Source organism: Neofelis nebulosa, chromosome 15 (assembly GCF_028018385.1).
Source record: "Neofelis nebulosa isolate mNeoNeb1 chromosome 15, mNeoNeb1.pri, whole genome shotgun sequence".
Classification (NCBI taxonomy): domain Eukaryota; kingdom Metazoa; phylum Chordata; class Mammalia; order Carnivora; family Felidae; genus Neofelis; species Neofelis nebulosa.
In genome coordinates this window covers 75,113,812-75,129,815 of record NC_080796.1, presented here as the reverse complement: position 1 = coordinate 75,129,815, position 16,004 = coordinate 75,113,812, and the positions used below count along the sequence as shown (strand labels likewise).

The following is a 16,004-nucleotide window of genomic DNA, read 5'->3' as shown; positions in this document are numbered from 1 at the left end:
CCCCCTCCGCTCCGGCGGCCCGCCCCGCCCCTCACGTGACCGCGCGACGCCGGCCTCCCTCACGTGACCTCTCTCGCACGCCCGCCCCCCTGTGCTCGCCTGCTGCCCTGCACACGTGACCCGGGGCTTCGGGCCCGGCTCCGTCGGCGCCTCCGCGCGCGCTGACGCTCGCCGTGCGCGCGCCCGTGCGTCGGCCCGGACGGCGCTCCCCTGTCACGTGCCCCGGCGCCGAGTGCTTCCCAGGGGGCCCCTCGCGCGGGATTCGCTTCCTGTCCGGGTCCCTGAGCCGCGGCGGCGTGTAGAGAGAGTGAGGGGCTCGCGCCTCTGCGCCCCTGGGGGCTCACGGCGAATGCGGCGGCTCCCGGGGCTTGCAGGCTCGTGCCCGCCCCGCCACCAGCTGGTCGTGTGACCTTGGGTTCGCCACCGCCCCTGTGAGCCTCAGTTTCCTCGTCCGTGCGGTGACCCCGGGCGGGGCAGTGCGTACAGGGCCTGCGCCAAAGGACGGAGGGAGACACCGTGCGGTGCTTGGCCCCTTAAGGCCGCGCGGCCGGTACCTGACCCTTCGCCTCGTGAGTCCCCGCGGGCGGAGACGAGGCTGCGGGGCTGCGTGGGCTTCCCTCGCGGGCCGGGCACCGGGCAGCGCCGGTGTGGCCCGCGGGCCTGAGGCCGGCCGACCACGGCCCTTGGCCCAGCCGTGGTGGGCGCCGCCTGCCGCGGTGGCCCTGGCCCTCGCTAGGTGGCACTGTCGCCGAGGATCAAGCAGCGCGGGGGCGGGGTGGTGGCCCGGGCCGGCTTCCGCCGAGGGCCAACCCCGCGCCTGGGCCCCTGGCCACCTTCCTCCCCCTCCCCACCCCTCCCCACCCCGGACTAGAAAGAGAGTCCTTGGGAGCGGGCTGTGCGCCCCGGTGCCGGGTGCTGGGCGCCTCGTTTCCCCAATCTGTGGCGGTTGACTCTGGGTGTTTAACGGTGATCGAGACGAGTTCTGCCCTTCCTGGGGCCAGTGACTTCCTTTGGGGAGCCTGAAGGGTTAGCTGCACGTTCCCTTTTTGTCTGTGTTCAAGCTGGTAGCATAAAACGCTGGGGTGAGAACTCGCACTTCCTGAGGGTGTCTTAGAGGTATTTCTAGTACCCCCAGCAGGTTTGCGAGTGGGGGAGAGGCGTGGCTGCCTGAGGACACACAGTAAGCAGAGTGCTTGGCCTGTCCCACTCTGCCTTTCTCTGACGCCTTCTCAGGAGATGGTCACACCACTTGACTCCGATCCTTCCCCCAAAATACCCACAGATGCGGCCATATGGAAAATCCTGAGTTCCATATTTCACTTTCATTAAAAAAAAAAACTTTAAAACTGTTTATTCTGACAGCAGGGGAGGGGCAAAGACGGAGAGAGAGAGAATCCCAAGCGGGCTCCGTGCCGTCAGCGCTGGACGCAGGGCTCGATCTCGTGAACTGTGAGGTCATGCCCCGGGCTGAGATCAAGAGTCAGAAGCTTAACCGGCAGAGCCACCCAGGTGCCCCCTGCGTTCCATATTTCTAAAAGGGCTTTCATTAGAAGGAAATAAGATGACGAGACAGTCTCACAGTGTTGCACAGACTCCAGTGAGGGAGTAAGAGTCGCGGTCAATGAGGTGAGGTCTGTGTGTTCTGTCTCTAGAACTCTGCTCCTCGTCTCTGCTCTCGCTGGAGGCGCCCTCGCGGAGAAGTCCTGTCCGGTGTGCTGACGTGGGGAGGGCCCGGGTATTAAGGAATGGAAGGAAGTGATGGCTACATTGATTTAGTGAACGTTTGGGTGCTGGGGAAACAGGAGTGAATAAAAGGAAACGCCCTGCTCTCGAGCCTACTTTCTGTTGGGGGAAACAGATAGGGTAAAGGTGGAATCTGAAGCGAGCTGACTCACTAGATCCTCACTAGAGAGGATTGATAAATATTTACCGGGCACCCACGATGTGTGAGGCACCGGGATGCAGCATTGAATGGGACAGACCCAGCCCTCACCTTTTCCGTGCATTCAGCCCGGTGGGAAGTCTGACACTTCCATGAATTGTTACACGGCCAGTCGTGAAATTGCAGTTCTGGTAAGTGCCTCAAAGAACAAGCCTGGAGAGGTGCATCTCTGACAAGTGGCGCACTCGATTCTGAAGGACGGGTAGGATTGTGTAAGGGAGGAGAGGACTGGGCACTGTCCCAGGCAGGAGGGGTGGCCTGTGCAAAGGTTTTGTGGTAGGTCTGTGGCAAGTTGGAGGAGGGGAAGGAAGGCTTTGTCTAGGGTGATACAAGGTAGGCACGGACAATTCTTGGCACATATTGGCAACCCCGTTTAGGAACTTGGGCTTTAATTTAAGATCAGGAAGGACCTTAACCAGGCAAGTCCGTTAGCCTCTCTGCTCCGGCTTCTGTTCCTGTAGCACGGAGATCGGAGGTGGTGACGGCTCCCCATGACGCTGTCGGGAGACCTAGTGACCCGACGTGTGAGAAGTGCTTAGGAAGGCGCACGTGGTAAAGGACTTCGAAGGTTTTTGAGGAGTGAAGGGTCAGCGTACCTTGAGTCTAGTGGGAGGAGAGAGGGTAGGAAACGAGGCCAGGGTCAGAAGCAGGGACTGCATCGTGGAGGCCACCGGAAGTGCTCGGGTTTTACTCAGCGCAGCGGGAAACCGTGGAAGACTGTAAGCTAGGAGGGGCACGATCTGACTTAAAATGTTAAAATTTTGATCCCTCTGGCTGCTCTTTGAAAAACGAATTGTAGAGATTTTTGTTTTTCCTCCAAAAGGGCTCGTGTTATTGGCGTGAGCAGACGCACCTGTTTGGTGCAGAACCCACGGTTTCTGCTTTGAGCCCCAGAAGCATAGCATTCGGTCACAGACTCGACAAATGTGTCTGCCAGGAACTGTAGGGGCACCAGGGGGTGCAGTGAGTCCTGGCGCCGAGGGAGGCCCCTTCCATGGCGGCTGTTACGCGTTTGACGATGTTTTGGGCATGTCTCGCTCCGCCCTGAGGAACACGGGGCATCGGGTAAACCGGAGCAGACGCAGCACCTAATGCAGTGTGATGAACACAGTGGTTCAAGAAGGGTAAGGCCCTTGAAGGGTGACATTAGTCAGGATCAACTCCCACGAAGGAGTGTGAAGGGCGAGTTCCTTAGGGGGAGTAGGAGCCGTTCAGAAAGAACTGGGTCCCAAACTGGAAGGAGGTCGAGGACAAAGGCAAGGGAGAAGAGGGGAGAGCACGAGGAGGGGGCGGAGGCAACTGTAGAGGTGTTGGCCATTGGAGCTTTGGCCTGGGGCCCCGGGGCGACCCTGAGTCTCAAGCCTACTGGAGGCCAGCTTACCAATATATAATTAATCGGCAAACTTAAAAATTCTTGATCCAGCAACGTGACTTGGAGATTGTTAAAGAAATGTGCCCAAATTTACCCGCAATGGAATATGTGCAGCTGTTAAAAATAGTTGCCACAAGGTATTTGAGAAAGAGTAAACGAAAAAGGAAGGGGACAAGTCTAGATTTACAGTGTGGTCCTTTTTTTTTTTTTTTTTTTTAATTTTTTTTTTTTCAACGTTTTTAATTTATTTTTGGGACAGAGAGAGACAGAGCATGAACGGGGGAGGGGCAGAGAGAGAGGGAGACACAGAATCGGAAACAGGCTCCAGGCTCCGAGCCATCAGCCCAGAGCCTGACGCGGGGCTCGAACTCACGGACCGCGAGATCGTGACCTGGCTGAAGTCGGACGCTTAACCGACTGCGCCACCCAGGCGCCCCTAAAATGTGGTCCTTTTTAAAAAAGTGCAAGTAACGTGTGTGATTTACTTAGGACCCCAACAGACATGCCTATTTTTGTACAGCAAAAACGTGAACAAGGATGCTCATGCCTGCATTTTTTTTTTTAGTTTATTTGGAGAGTGAGCACGAGTGGGGGAGGGGCAGAGAGAGAGAATCCCAAGCAGGCTGCTCTCTGTCAGCACAGAGCCGATTCGGGGCTCGAACCCACGAACCACAAGATCATGACCTGAGCCAAAATCAAGCATCCGATGCTTCACCGACTGAGCCATCCACGTGGAGCCACCCACCCCAGTGCCGGGCTGATCGCTAACAAAGCTGGAAACAACCTGGATTCCGTGACAGTGGAATGACCGCGTGGTGGCATAGTCACACGGTGGAGCACAGGGCAGCAACGGGGCTGAATGAGTGACATCTGCATTCACAGCATCCAGGATTCTCACAAAAAACCAAAACCAAAAAAATGCACGAAAGATTACGATTCCATTTACGTAAAGTTTAGTAGGCAAAGTCAACGTATGCTATTAGAAGTCAAAATAGGGGTTACTTTTCTTTCATCTGTTTGAATTGTGGAAAAACACCTGTAACCTAGAATTTACTGTTCTGGCCATTTTACCGTGTGCATTCCAGCAGCATTCGGTACATTCATGGTGTTGTGTGCCCATGATCTCTGTCGAGTTCTAGAACTGTGACAGTCACTCCCCACTCTCCTCCCCCCATGATGTGACTTGTGGAGATCCTGGAGGGAGTGATGACTGGCAGGGGACGTAATGGGGGCTTCTGGATATTGGTAATGTTCTTTTGTTTTACCTGGGTGAGATCGTATGGGTGTGTTTGTGTTGCGAAAATGTCACTGTATGTTTATAATTTATATGTATTTTGTATCTAATATCTAAATACATATAAATTTAGAGATCTATAATATCCGTACAGATATCTATTATATAGATAGGTACATATTTGTATACATATTATATACTATATACATTTAATATACAGATATATTAGATATTTATATGTAAAGTGATAACGATTATTTTTCTAGGAGGTAGGACTATGAATCTCTATTGTACTTTGTTTTGCTAATTTGTATTTTCCAGTTGGTCTTCGTGAATATGTATAACTGTGGTAATAGTTTTTAAATAAATAGTTTTTAAATTTAAAATATCCTAAATAAAGGAAAATAACATCCGTTGCAGTGCCTCCTAAGAGAAAAGGGTTCCTGGGGCGCCTGGGTGGCGCAGTCGGTTAAGCGTCCGACTTCAGCCAGGTCACGATCTTGCGGTCCGTGAGTTCGAGCCCCGCGTCAGGCTCTGGGCCGATGGCTCGGAGCCTGGAGCCTGTTTCCGATTCTGTGTCTCCCTCTCTCTCTGCCCCTCCCCCGTTCATGCTCTGTCTCTCTCTGTCCCAAAAATAAATAAAAAACGTTGAAAAAAAAAAAAAAAAAAGAGAAAAGGGTTCCTTGCCCTCAGAGGCAATGGGAGTGTCTCACCAGAGCCTTGCCTGGTCTGTTTTGCCTCGGGGCTGACTCATCGCCCACGTCTGCCCATCTCCCTGCGTGGCTTTCTGGACCTGTCCTCTCTCCCTGAATGCCTGGCTCTCCGGTGGACGCGGAAGGAGTGTGCGAGGGAGACACGAGGGGGAGGGCGCTCTGGCTCTCCTCGGCCACTGGGTGCTTGTGCTCAGGACTCCTTGCCGAGCTGGAAGTACTGCTCCTGTCGGACGTGCGCTAGCACCGGAGTGATGCAGAGAAGATTAACACAGCCCTGGGCAGGGATGGCACACGAGGCTGTGAAGCATTCCGTCTCTTACTTAGAAAGTAAAAATACAGGGCGCTTGGGCGGTTCGGTCGGTTGCGTGTCCGCCTCTCGATTTCGGCTCAGATCGTGATCCCAGGGTTGTGGGGTCAAGCCCTGTGTTGGGCTCTGCGCCGATGGCATGGAACCTGCTAGGGATTCTCTGTGCCTCTCCCTCGGCCCTTGTCACTCACTTGTGCGTCCTCTGTCTCTCAAAAACAAAGCAGAAACTTGAAGCAAAAGCCGAGGAATCTGAAAAGAGAAGACAGAGGCCAAGATGAGCAGGCTGCCTGGACTGGCCCAAAAGTGCCAGGGAGCAACCGAGGGCTTCGAGCAGGCAGAGACCCGCTAGTCTGTCACCACAGAGACAGGCAGCCACTCCAGAGAGTGATGTTCATAAGCGAAGACTCACGGCCTTCCCCGGCCACCTCGTGTCCACCAACAGAGAGATGGCAAGTACTGAGGACATCTGCACGTACGGCTCCCTGTCCCTCCTGTTCAGGTCTTTGAAGAGCCCTTAGGCAACCTGGCTTACTGGCTTTCCCCTCTTTCAGTGCTGGGTTTTATCTCCACTTCCTGCATGTGTTCAGACACCGTTACCTTCCTGCTCTGTGCCTCCAGAACACCATGTCCCTGCCCCTGCTAGAGCGGCCACCGCACTGGACCTCCTTCATAGTTGGGTCTCAGGACGCATACAACCCTTGAAAAACAGTAGACACCCAACAAATGTTGATCTACATTGTTGAAGGTGGGTCTTTTTCCGACCTTTGACCCTTTCACCAAAAGGAGTGACTGCACACGTTTCTTTTCCTTAAGGCTTTTATTCTCCACTCTTGCCTTCTAAGATTTTTTTAATTCTTAGTAGATCATTACATGTTTGTGTGTGTGTCCACTCCCACGTGCATCAGAGGGCCTGTGGCCACCCACTCCTTTTCTGGTACTTGTCTTACTTTTGCTCTTCAATATCAGGACTGAGGACGTGTCAAATAAGTTGCTTTTAGCTGAACTTCCACTTTTTTCAAAAAAAGATTTTTTTAATGTTTATTTTTGAGAGAGCGCTTGCCCGAGCAGGGGAAGGGCAGAGAGAAGGAGACACAGAATCTGACGCAGGCTCCAGGCTGTCGGCACAGAGCCGGATGCAGGGCTCGAACTCACGAGCTGTGATATCGTGACCTGAGCTGGAGTCGGACGCTTAACCTACTGAGCCACCCAGGCGCCCCTTAGCTGAACTTTTAAAAAGGGATTTCCCCTACACACTGGAAGGTGTTGGTCCTGCACTAGCCCTTTTCCTATTTGTCAAGCCCTCATGAGAAGCAGGCGCTGTGCTGGTTCGTGATTCAGCAGCGGAGACCGCCACTGCCTTAGACGGATTCGTTCATTGGATGGACATCCTCTGCAAACACAGAGCAGGGCGCTGGGCTTAGTCCTCGGTCAAATACTCCTTCCTTGAGGAACTGACATTTCTGTCAAGTGTTCAAATAAACAGAAGGTGGTTGATAAAAGGGCCAAGGGAACGCCCTGTTCAAAAGGCCCTGAGGTGTGAAGGATGCGGTGGGGGTGGGGTGGAGAATGTTCAAGAATGTTCACGACCTTCAAGAGCGCACCTGTAGTCGGGGCGGGGGCTGCACATAGTGGTCTCGATGAGGCTGAAGAAGAGACGGAGTAAGACGGAGCCTGCATGTGCGGTAAGGCTGCTCTAGTCAGGAAAGTGTTAGTCGTAAGTGACAAAAATCCACCTAAGGAAAAAGGGAAGCCTTTATTGGCTCGGAAACTAAACGTTCCGGGCTCTTCCTATCAAAGATGTCGCTGAGTTGTGAACCCTCTCTGTCTCACGGTTGCTCTCCTTCTCCGGCTGGCCTCTGTGGTGTGGTCCTCAGATCCCCTTTGTGACACAGAGGCTGAAGACTGGACTGGGGGGGAATGGGCAGGACTAACTGATAAGGGCCGCTCTTGAAAGTTGCCTTCTCTTGGGGCCAGGTCTAGGCGTGCCCACCTGAGGCCCCCTGGGGGAGGGCAGGAGGTTGGCCTCTGAGGGAGCTTATGGAGGCGGAGAACGGGACAGGTGTGGGGGGGGGGGGGGGCGGGGTTCTGTTTCCACACTCGCTTTTCTAAAACGGCAAGCCCAGAGTCCCCTGTCTCTTTGAGGACCTGAAATGCCTTTGCTCGGCGGAACCCTCGTCCTTCCAGAGAGGCAGGACCGCTTGGATTGGTGAGAGCGAACAAGGAGGGCGGCAACGCCAAGAGCTCCTCCCGAATCCCGCCCCCTCGTTCCGGCGCTGGGTGCCCGGGTGCTGAGCGGCTCCAGAGCGGCTGGGGGCAGAGGGCCGCCCGCTTCCGCCCCGCGCACACGCGGCCTGGGCAGAAGCACGTCCCACCTGGGGACCCCCTTTCTTTCTGGGCTCCGGCGCTTCCGCCTCCGGGGCGGAGACTCCTCCCCTCTCCGTCCCAGTCGCCTTCCCGGGGAGAGCGGCCCGAACAGCCTCCGCCCGCCGGCCCCCTCCCGCAGCCCGGCCGCCCCGGCCCGCGCGGCTTCAGCACCGCGGACAGCGCCCCGCCCGCGGCATGGCCCTGCGCTCCGGCCCCGCCGCGCTGCTGCTCGGCTGCGGCCTCCTCGGGCTGCGCGCAGGTGAGGACCGCCTCGGGCTCCCGAGCTCCGGGGTGGGAGGGGGACCCCCAGAGCTGGGGGTGTCCGCGGTGGGGGGGGGGGGCGCCTGGGGGACTGAACGGGAGGAGGATGTCCCCGAAGGAGTAAGCGATGCAAGGAAGCGAAAGAGATGCGGGCCACGGTGGTGGGGAGGGCGTGGGCCCAGAGAGGAAGGAGGGAGGGGGGTCTCCCCGCGATTTCTGGGGTGTCAGGAGGGCACACGCTGCCGTTGAGGTGCCACCTGACTTCTCGTGAAACGTTTTCACAAGTACTCTAGCTGGATCGGCACCCTCCCTTAGCTCTCCAGCGTTTCCTGTACCCCAAGTCGGGCTCCTGAGTCTGGCCACTCCGCAGGGGCAAGGCAGGAAGGGGCGAGAAGTGACTTCTCAACTCTCTTGTGGGGTTGGACAGAAGACTTGCGAGGGAAGTCGCTGGGCCAGGCTGAGGGCTAGGAAGGAGCTCGAGGGGGTGGGGCACATGGGTGCAGAGTTGCAAGAGAGTATGTGGAGGGGCAGCAGGGGCAGGTGTGAAGGGGTTACACAACTAAATGTTTTCCACGCCTGCATGCCATGGGAGGTGGGCTCCCGTGCGTGTGGAATTTGGGACTGAACACACGGTCCGACCTACAGCACAGGCAGCCCAGCCCAGCTATCCTCTCCAACCCAGCAGTGCCTTTGAAGGTGGGGGTGGGGTGGGGTCACAGCCAAAGTCACATGGGGAGGCACATAATGTTACTTGTACACGCAGATGGGCACTGACTGAGGAGAAAGGTCGTGTGGTGTGATATAAATAGCCGTTCCCTTTCATCACCATCCCAAACTCTCCTTGAAGTGCAGGGATCTTTCAGGAGAAGCCATGAAAACATGAATCTCCAGTCTTTTGAGACCACTGTCTGAGACCCTGCAGGAAGAGTAGGTCTCCACAATCCTTGCGGAATGGGTTCCTAGTCTGGAGACATCAGGGGCTCCCTGGTCTCCCTGGTCAGTGATCTCAGAGAACGGCTTCGCCATGAGGGGCCCCCACGGGCTGACCTAGGCATTTTGCTGTATCCTTAGGGATGGAGCAGCGGGACGCTGCTGTTTCAGCCTGGCTGGCCCACTTGGCTAGGGAGAGCGGGATGCTAGGTGGGCCCCCCTTGCCCACTTCCTTCCTTCCTGCCCCCCACTCCCCTGCCCAGGCGTCCGGGGTACTGACACGGAGGAGCGGCTAGTGGAGCACCTCCTAGATCCTTCCCGGTACAACAAGCTCATTCGCCCAGCCACCAATGGCTCTGAGCTGGTGACCGTACAGCTCATGGTGTCGCTGGCCCAGCTCATTAGTGTGGTGAGTACGGGTCCCAAACTCTCTGCCCAGCCACTGAAATCTGAAGAGCCAAGATTGTGCTCATGTTTGTGCTTATTCCTCTGGAGTTCCCAAGGCTTGGGGAGGTATGGGAAGGACGCGGGTGCTTGTAGTGAGCCTGCCTGCTGGGGGGCCTTCTCAGCAGCTGGGGGTCCTTCTCAGCAACTTCTCTTCTCTGCAGCATGAGCGGGAACAGATCATGACCACCAATGTCTGGCTGACCCAGGTTAGTGCTCTTCCTGCCCGGCCCACATCCCCCGTCTCCTCTTTCCTCCTACCCGCTCCCCCCCCCACCAACCTTTTTTTGTATGCGCTTTTTCCTCTTTTAATCTCCTCAAGAAAGGCGGAACGGTATAGACTTTGGATTCCTAAATAACTGATCTGAATCTTGGTTCTTCCACTCACCAGCTCTGTGACTTTGAACATGTTAAGATCTGCGAGATCCATTTTATTTGTAAAACGTAGATTCTAGTATCTTGGCTTAGATGTGCAAATTAAATGAGGACGTATTTTATGAGCCACATTGGCTGGGCAGAGAAGTCACTGTCAGGAGGGAGTGGGTTTTAAAAGCCTCCTCAAGCCAGATGCCCCATCCTCCCAGTCTCTGTCCTTGACCTTGAGCCCCACCAAGGTCAAGGCTGGCAATGCTCTCTCCCCCTTTCCCAGGAATGGGAAGATTATCGCCTCACCTGGAAGCCTGAGGAGTTCGACAACATGAAGAAGGTTCGGCTCCCTTCCAAGCACATCTGGCTGCCGGATGTGGTCCTATACAACAAGTAGGTGGCCTGGGAGCAACGGGAAGGCGGGTGGAGATGACCAGGAGGCTCTGGGAGGGAAGGGGTCTTGGGGAAACTACATCAGCTCATGCTGGGAAGAGAAGGGACCTCTCACTGGCACAGACACAGTCACGACGCAAACAGGCCCAGACCACTGCGGGGTGGTGTGGACCCCGAGGCGATTTGGGCCACGGCCAGTCCCCTCCCAGCCAACTAGGAGCCCCTGGCGTTTGGAGCCGCGGTGGGATACGAACAAGGGCTGGCAGCTGCAGCGCCTTCGCTGATTCCAGAATACGCTTCCCTGGAACACCGTTCAGGATCAAAGAGCCTGGCGGTCCCGGTTTCTCCCCGGGTTCTGTCCCCTTTCCTGCGACAACCCCGCTGACGTTCAAGATCCCACATCACTAGTGGGTCCATGCCCCGCTCTCACCTGCCTCTGTCCCCCTCATTGCCTGGGACTCCTTACTCTCCACCCTCATGTGGAGCACCCAGTTTGCGCGATGCGCGATAAGTAGCGGACAGCCCCCCTCATCCACCCGCTTCTGCCCCTGAAAGGCCTCACAGGCCTCCCGACCACCAACTCACCCATTCCCCTTCTTGCTCACTCCCTGCCGCACCTCTGTACGCTCCTGGCCCGTTACCCTCACACCTGGGTCTCCCACCCCGAGTCTTCCTCGCACTCGGCGCTGGGCTGACGGGTAGGGTGCGGGCGCGCTGGAGCCGGGGCTCACCGTGCGCGTCCTCTGGCAGCGCTGACGGCATGTACGAGGTGTCCTTCTATTCCAACGCCGTGGTCTCCTACGACGGCAGCATCTTCTGGCTGCCGCCCGCCATCTACAAGAGCGCCTGCAAGATCGAGGTGAAGCACTTCCCCTTCGACCAGCAGAACTGCACCATGAAGTTCCGCTCGTGGACCTACGACCGCACGGAGATCGACTTGGTGCTCAAGATCGACTTGGTGCTCAAGAGTGACGTGGCCAGCCTGGACGACTTCACGCCCAGTGGCGAGTGGGACATCGTGGCGCTGCCGGGCCGGCGCAACGAGAACCCGGACGACTCCACCTACGTGGACATCACGTACGACTTCATCATCCGGCGCAAGCCCCTCTTCTACACCATCAACCTCATCATCCCCTGCGTGCTCATCACCTCGCTGGCCATCCTCGTCTTCTACCTGCCGTCCGACTGCGGCGAGAAGATGACGCTGTGCATCTCCGTGCTGCTGGCGCTCACCGTCTTCCTGCTGCTCATCTCCAAGATCGTGCCGCCCACCTCGCTGGACGTGCCGCTGGTGGGCAAGTACCTCATGTTCACCATGGTGCTGGTCACCTTCTCCATCGTCACCAGCGTGTGCGTGCTCAACGTGCACCACCGCTCGCCCACCACGCACACCATGGCGCCCTGGGTCAAGGTCGTGTTCCTGGAGAAGCTGCCCGCGCTGCTCTTCATGCAGCAGCCGCGCCACCGCTGCGCCCGCCAGCGCCTGCGCCTGCGGCGGCGCCAGCGCGAGCGCGAGGCGGGCGCCCTCCTCTTCCGAGAAGCCCCCGGGGAGCCGACGGGCCCGGCGCAAGGCTGCGGGCTCCGCGCGGCGGTGGACGGCGTGCGCTTCATCGCGGACCACGTGCGCAGCGAGGACGACGACCAGAGCGTGAGTGGCGCCGCCGCGCGAGGCTGCCGGGAGCGTGGGGGGCGTGGCCTTCTCCGTGGGCTTCCGGGAGGCGGTGCCGAGGCTGCCGGGAGTGCGGGGGGCGTGGCCTTCTCCGTGGGCTTCCGGGAGGCGGACCGGACCGGACCGGACCGGACCGGGCCGGGGTGGGGGTGGGGGTGGGGGGGCGCGCACGACCCGGGACGCGTTGGGGGCCTTTACGGCTTGGCGGCCGGCCGGTGGCCCCCGCTCGCCCCCCAAGCCCCAGTTGGTGATGTGACCATCGCAGCTGTGGGCACAAAGGGCACGAGTCGCCCGTGCGCCCCACCGCGCGGGGCGGGGGGGGGGGGGGGCGCGGCAGAACTGAGGACGGCCGGGGCGGGGGTGGGGGGAGGGGAGAAGAGGTTCCGGGGGGAGGACAGTCCCAAGTCCCGGACCCCTATCTGCGCCTTTGGGCCCCGGGGGGGGGGGCCGGACCCGGAGAAATCGTTTTGGAGGAGGGGCCGGTGGAGGCGAGGGCTTCCCGGAGCACCCTGCGCTTTGCGCACACCCGGCTCTTTGCTCCGTGAGCCGCGAGACCGCGCGGGGGGAGAGCTCTGCGGGCGCCTTCCCCCTCCCCCCGCCCGCTTTGGGCGGTCAGGCTTCCGGTACCCGGGCCGCGTCCAGGCTGTGGCTCCGCAGTGGTTGCCATGGTGACGGGCCAGGTTTCCGCCGGGATGCAGCCGTTCCGGTTTGGGGGCGGCGAAGAGGGGCGCCTCCAGCACTACCGCGAGGGGCTGGGCCGGGGGGGGGGGGGGGGGAGGTGCGGCTTCAGAGCCTGGCGTTTCTGTGCCCTGTTCTGGGAGCCGGGGCTTGGCCAGGGAGCGGGGTACGTTCCTGATGGGCGCAGGGCGGGCCCGGGGACCTGCGGCGGGAGCCTCGGCTGTCGAGGCCACGTGGGAGATGCAGGCGGGGTGTGCGGGGCGCAGCCACCCGTCCCCCCGCCCTTGCCGCAGTCCGTTCTGTGCCGCGCGCGCACTGCGCTGGGTGCCCGGGGCGCAGTGGCCTACTTGGACGCCTCAGACTCTCCTCGTCCAAGCCCCAGTGCTCCGTCTATACCGGACCTCCAGCCTTCCCACCTTTTAGTAAATGGCGTCCCGTCCACCGGGTGGTTCAGACCAGAAACTGCAGTGCTCCTTGACCCCTCTCTTTCTCTCTTAAGCCTCTCCCCCCCGCACCCCTCCCCCCCCCCCCCCCCCCGCATCCAAATCAGCACACATCCTGTCCCGTGAGCACAGACTCCAAAATCCTTCTCGGCATCTGTACTCTATTGCCCTGGCTGGAGGCCTGGCCCAGGGCAGGGTCTCCTAGGTGTCTCCCTCAGTCAGCTGCTCCATCCAGATGCACGATATCTCCTTACGTGGTACCTTGTCTCCCTGGCTTGGGTCCTTGGGTCATCTGTCTGAGCAGCCTAAGCAAGCTAAGCTCTGTGCTACCTCAGGACCTTTGCACACCTCTCTCCGCCTGGAATGCCCTTTCTTTTTACTGGGACGTCTGTAGCTCATGCTGCTCTTGCTCTCAGGGTCGTGAATTCAAGCTCCAGGTTGGGTGTGGAGCCTACTTAATAAGAAAGTGTTTTTAAAAGTCTATTACTAGTATCAATCTTTGCTCTCCTGTTTGAGAGTAAGTCGCAGACATCGTGACCCTTTATCCCAAGTACTTCGGGGTGTCTGTCCTGAGACCAGAGATACCGTCTCGCACAACCAGGTTCCGTGATCAAGTTCAGGAAATTTAGAGTTAATATAATGTCCTAATCTGCTATGAAGCCCATATTAAGATGTCCCCAGTTTTCCCAGTCATGGCCTCTGTAGCACTTTCCCGCCCCAGCCCAGGAGCTCAAGTTGCATTTCGTTGTCCTGCTTCTTCTTCTTCGACCTGCAGCAGTTTCTCAGCTTTGTTTTTCGTGGCATCAACATTTGGGAGGATGCGGGCGGAAGGTCCCGGTTCGGGTCTGTCCGATTGTTTCTTTCTTCACTGTGTTCCTGCCACAGCCACGTCCTTCCCGCTTATCACGTGACCTTAAATGTCGCTTCCTCAAAGAGGCCGTCCCAGATCACACCTGAGATGGCGTGTCTGTCCTTTGTTTCCTATGAGGGCCGGCCGGTGCGTAGCCACCCCGTCCCGCCTGTCTGCACCCTCAGCCACAGCCTGTGTTTGTCTTGCTCCCAGTCATACCCCAGGGCTTGGTGCCAGGTGCACAGTAGGCACAGGTGTGACAGGTGAGCCAGTGCTCAAGCTGCCTCCTTCCCAGGCCCCCGGGGGGAGCGGGTGCAAAGGCCCCGACGCAGACCGGGTGGAGCGGCTCTGAGGGGAGCCCGGCCCTTCGTGCAGGCCCTGTGGCAGCGGTCGGACCCAGGGGTTATCCTCTTTCTGACCGATTTGGTCCCATCTGGGGACCAGTCCTCGCCCTCCGTGCCGGAGGTGGTGCTGCGGGATGGGGCTCCCCCCGCCGCCGCGAAGAGCGAGGCCCGCAGAGGCAACATTCGCTGGCACTCTGTTGCAGACGCTGGGGTTACACGACGGATCAGATAGGGTCCTTGCGGTTTAGGACCTCCCCGCTGGCTGGGGTGGGGGTGGGGGCAGACATGCAAATCCAAGTGGGGACACAGTGCGGGAAAAATACCGTGGAGGACATGTGCACACGGTGTCCAGGGGGACGGTGTTCACTCTGAGCAGGAGTAACAGGGAAGAGCACTTCGTACAAGAGGCAACATCTGATTTGGGCTTGAAAGGATGTGTAGGAGTTCGCCAGGCAGAGAAGGGAAGATCAGGATTCTAGACAGAAAGGAGGCTCGAGGCACAGAGCCTTGAGAGCACGACTTGGGCTTCGGTGAGTGTGGCTCGCAAGGCGGCGGACGGCGGTGCCCTTCGGATGTCACTGGCACCCTTGCGAGCGCGGACGGGCCGCTAGAGGCTTCTGAGCAGGGCAACTTTGGAAACGTCAGTCTGGGGTCATGGAGGGAGAGGGGTGGTGTGTGTGTAGTGAGACCGGCTTATACCTGTTCCCTCTCACCCCGCGGCCCCCTGCCCCTCCGTCCAGGTGAGCGAGGACTGGAAGTACGTCGCCATGGTGATCGACCGTCTCTTCCTGTGGATCTTCGTCTTTGTCTGTGTTTCTGGCACCATTGGCATGTTCCTGCAGCCTCTCTTCCAGAACTTCGCCACCGCCGCCTTCCTGCACGCGGACCGCTCGGCGCCCAGCTCCAAGTGAGGCCCTCCCCGGCCCGCGCTCCTTCGCCCGTGCCCTCTGTTGCCAGTAGTTGGGGCGGAGGTGGGACAAGTGAGCTGGGGGCGGGGGCGGAGGGGGGGGGGGAGGCTGCCGCAGATCCATTCTTTCCCGCCCCCCCCCCCCCCCGGGCCCCTCCCCAGCACCTGTGGCACACGGCGGCCGGCCCGTCCCCTTGCACCGGCCAGGCAGGCTGGTGGCGCAGGAAGGCTGAGGAGGGAGAATGGGGATGTGGGCCTTCCACGCCGAGGGAGGAGTGGCAGGGGAGGGGCCGGGTCGGGGCAGGGTGGCAGGGTGGGGCCGACTCCGGCCGGCCTGATGGAGTGCCACCCGGCCTTTCGGGCGCAGGGAGGGAGGGGCCGGGGGCGGGCCTGAGTGTGGCCCGATGGGTGGACAGCAGCTGGGCGGGGGCGTCTGCCTGGGGGCTCACCTGGCGCTGTGGTCGGATTCCTGGGGGGGGGGGGCCTCCAGCCCAGCCCCACAGCCCTCCGCTCCTAAGGGGCCCCGGAGCCCCAGCTCCCTCTGCACCCCTTCCTTGCTCAGGCCAGGGTGTGGGGGGCAAGGCTGGGTATCGGGGGAGCCTCTGAGTTCTGAGGGTGCGCAGTGCGAGCTCGCCGCCTGCTTCTGGCCCCCTGAACTGACCGGGCGTTTGAGTCAGGAAACCAAAGCTGTCGGCTTTAAGCTGACCCAGCCTCCGTGCCCTCCGCAGAGGGCGCCGGGCAGGAAGCGGTGGCGCCGCCCCAGCCCTCCCCCGCCGGCCAGACCCGA

General features: G+C 59.2%; 1 protein-coding gene and 1 long non-coding RNA gene across 2 annotated transcripts; both read left to right on the top strand.

Moving 5' to 3' along the window:
- Positions 1-110: 110 nt before the first annotated feature.
- On the top strand, positions 111-4,964 carry LOC131495645 (uncharacterized). Its single transcript, XR_009254040.1, has 2 exons — positions 111-2,073; positions 3,880-4,964. It is a non-coding gene; the product is annotated as an uncharacterized LOC131495645 (long non-coding RNA).
- Positions 4,965-7,653: 2,689 nt separating this feature from the next.
- Positions 7,654-15,329, top strand: CHRNB2 (cholinergic receptor nicotinic beta 2 subunit). Its single transcript, XM_058700605.1, has 6 exons — positions 7,654-8,191; positions 9,387-9,532; positions 9,732-9,776; positions 10,217-10,326; positions 11,077-11,974; positions 15,051-15,329. Exons 1-6 carry the CDS (start codon positions 8,128-8,130, stop codon positions 15,219-15,221), a joined length of 1,434 nt encoding a protein of 477 aa, XP_058556588.1. The 5' UTR covers positions 7,654-8,127; the 3' UTR covers positions 15,222-15,329.
- The last annotated feature ends 675 nt before the right edge of the window (positions 15,330-16,004 follow it).

Excerpts from the sequence above, each read along its gene's own strand:
- CHRNB2 (XM_058700605.1), top strand. The coding sequence starts at position 8,128 with ATGGCCCTGCGCTCCGGCCCCGCCGCGCTGCTGCTCGGCTGCGGCCTC. Across the intron at positions 8,192-9,386 it reads CCTCCTCGGGCTGCGCGCAG|GCGTCCGGGGTACTGACACG; the intron begins GTGAGGACCGCC and ends TCCCCTGCCCAG. Across the intron at positions 11,975-15,050 it reads GCGAGGACGACGACCAGAGC|GTGAGCGAGGACTGGAAGTA; the intron begins GTGAGTGGCGCC and ends CCCTCCGTCCAG.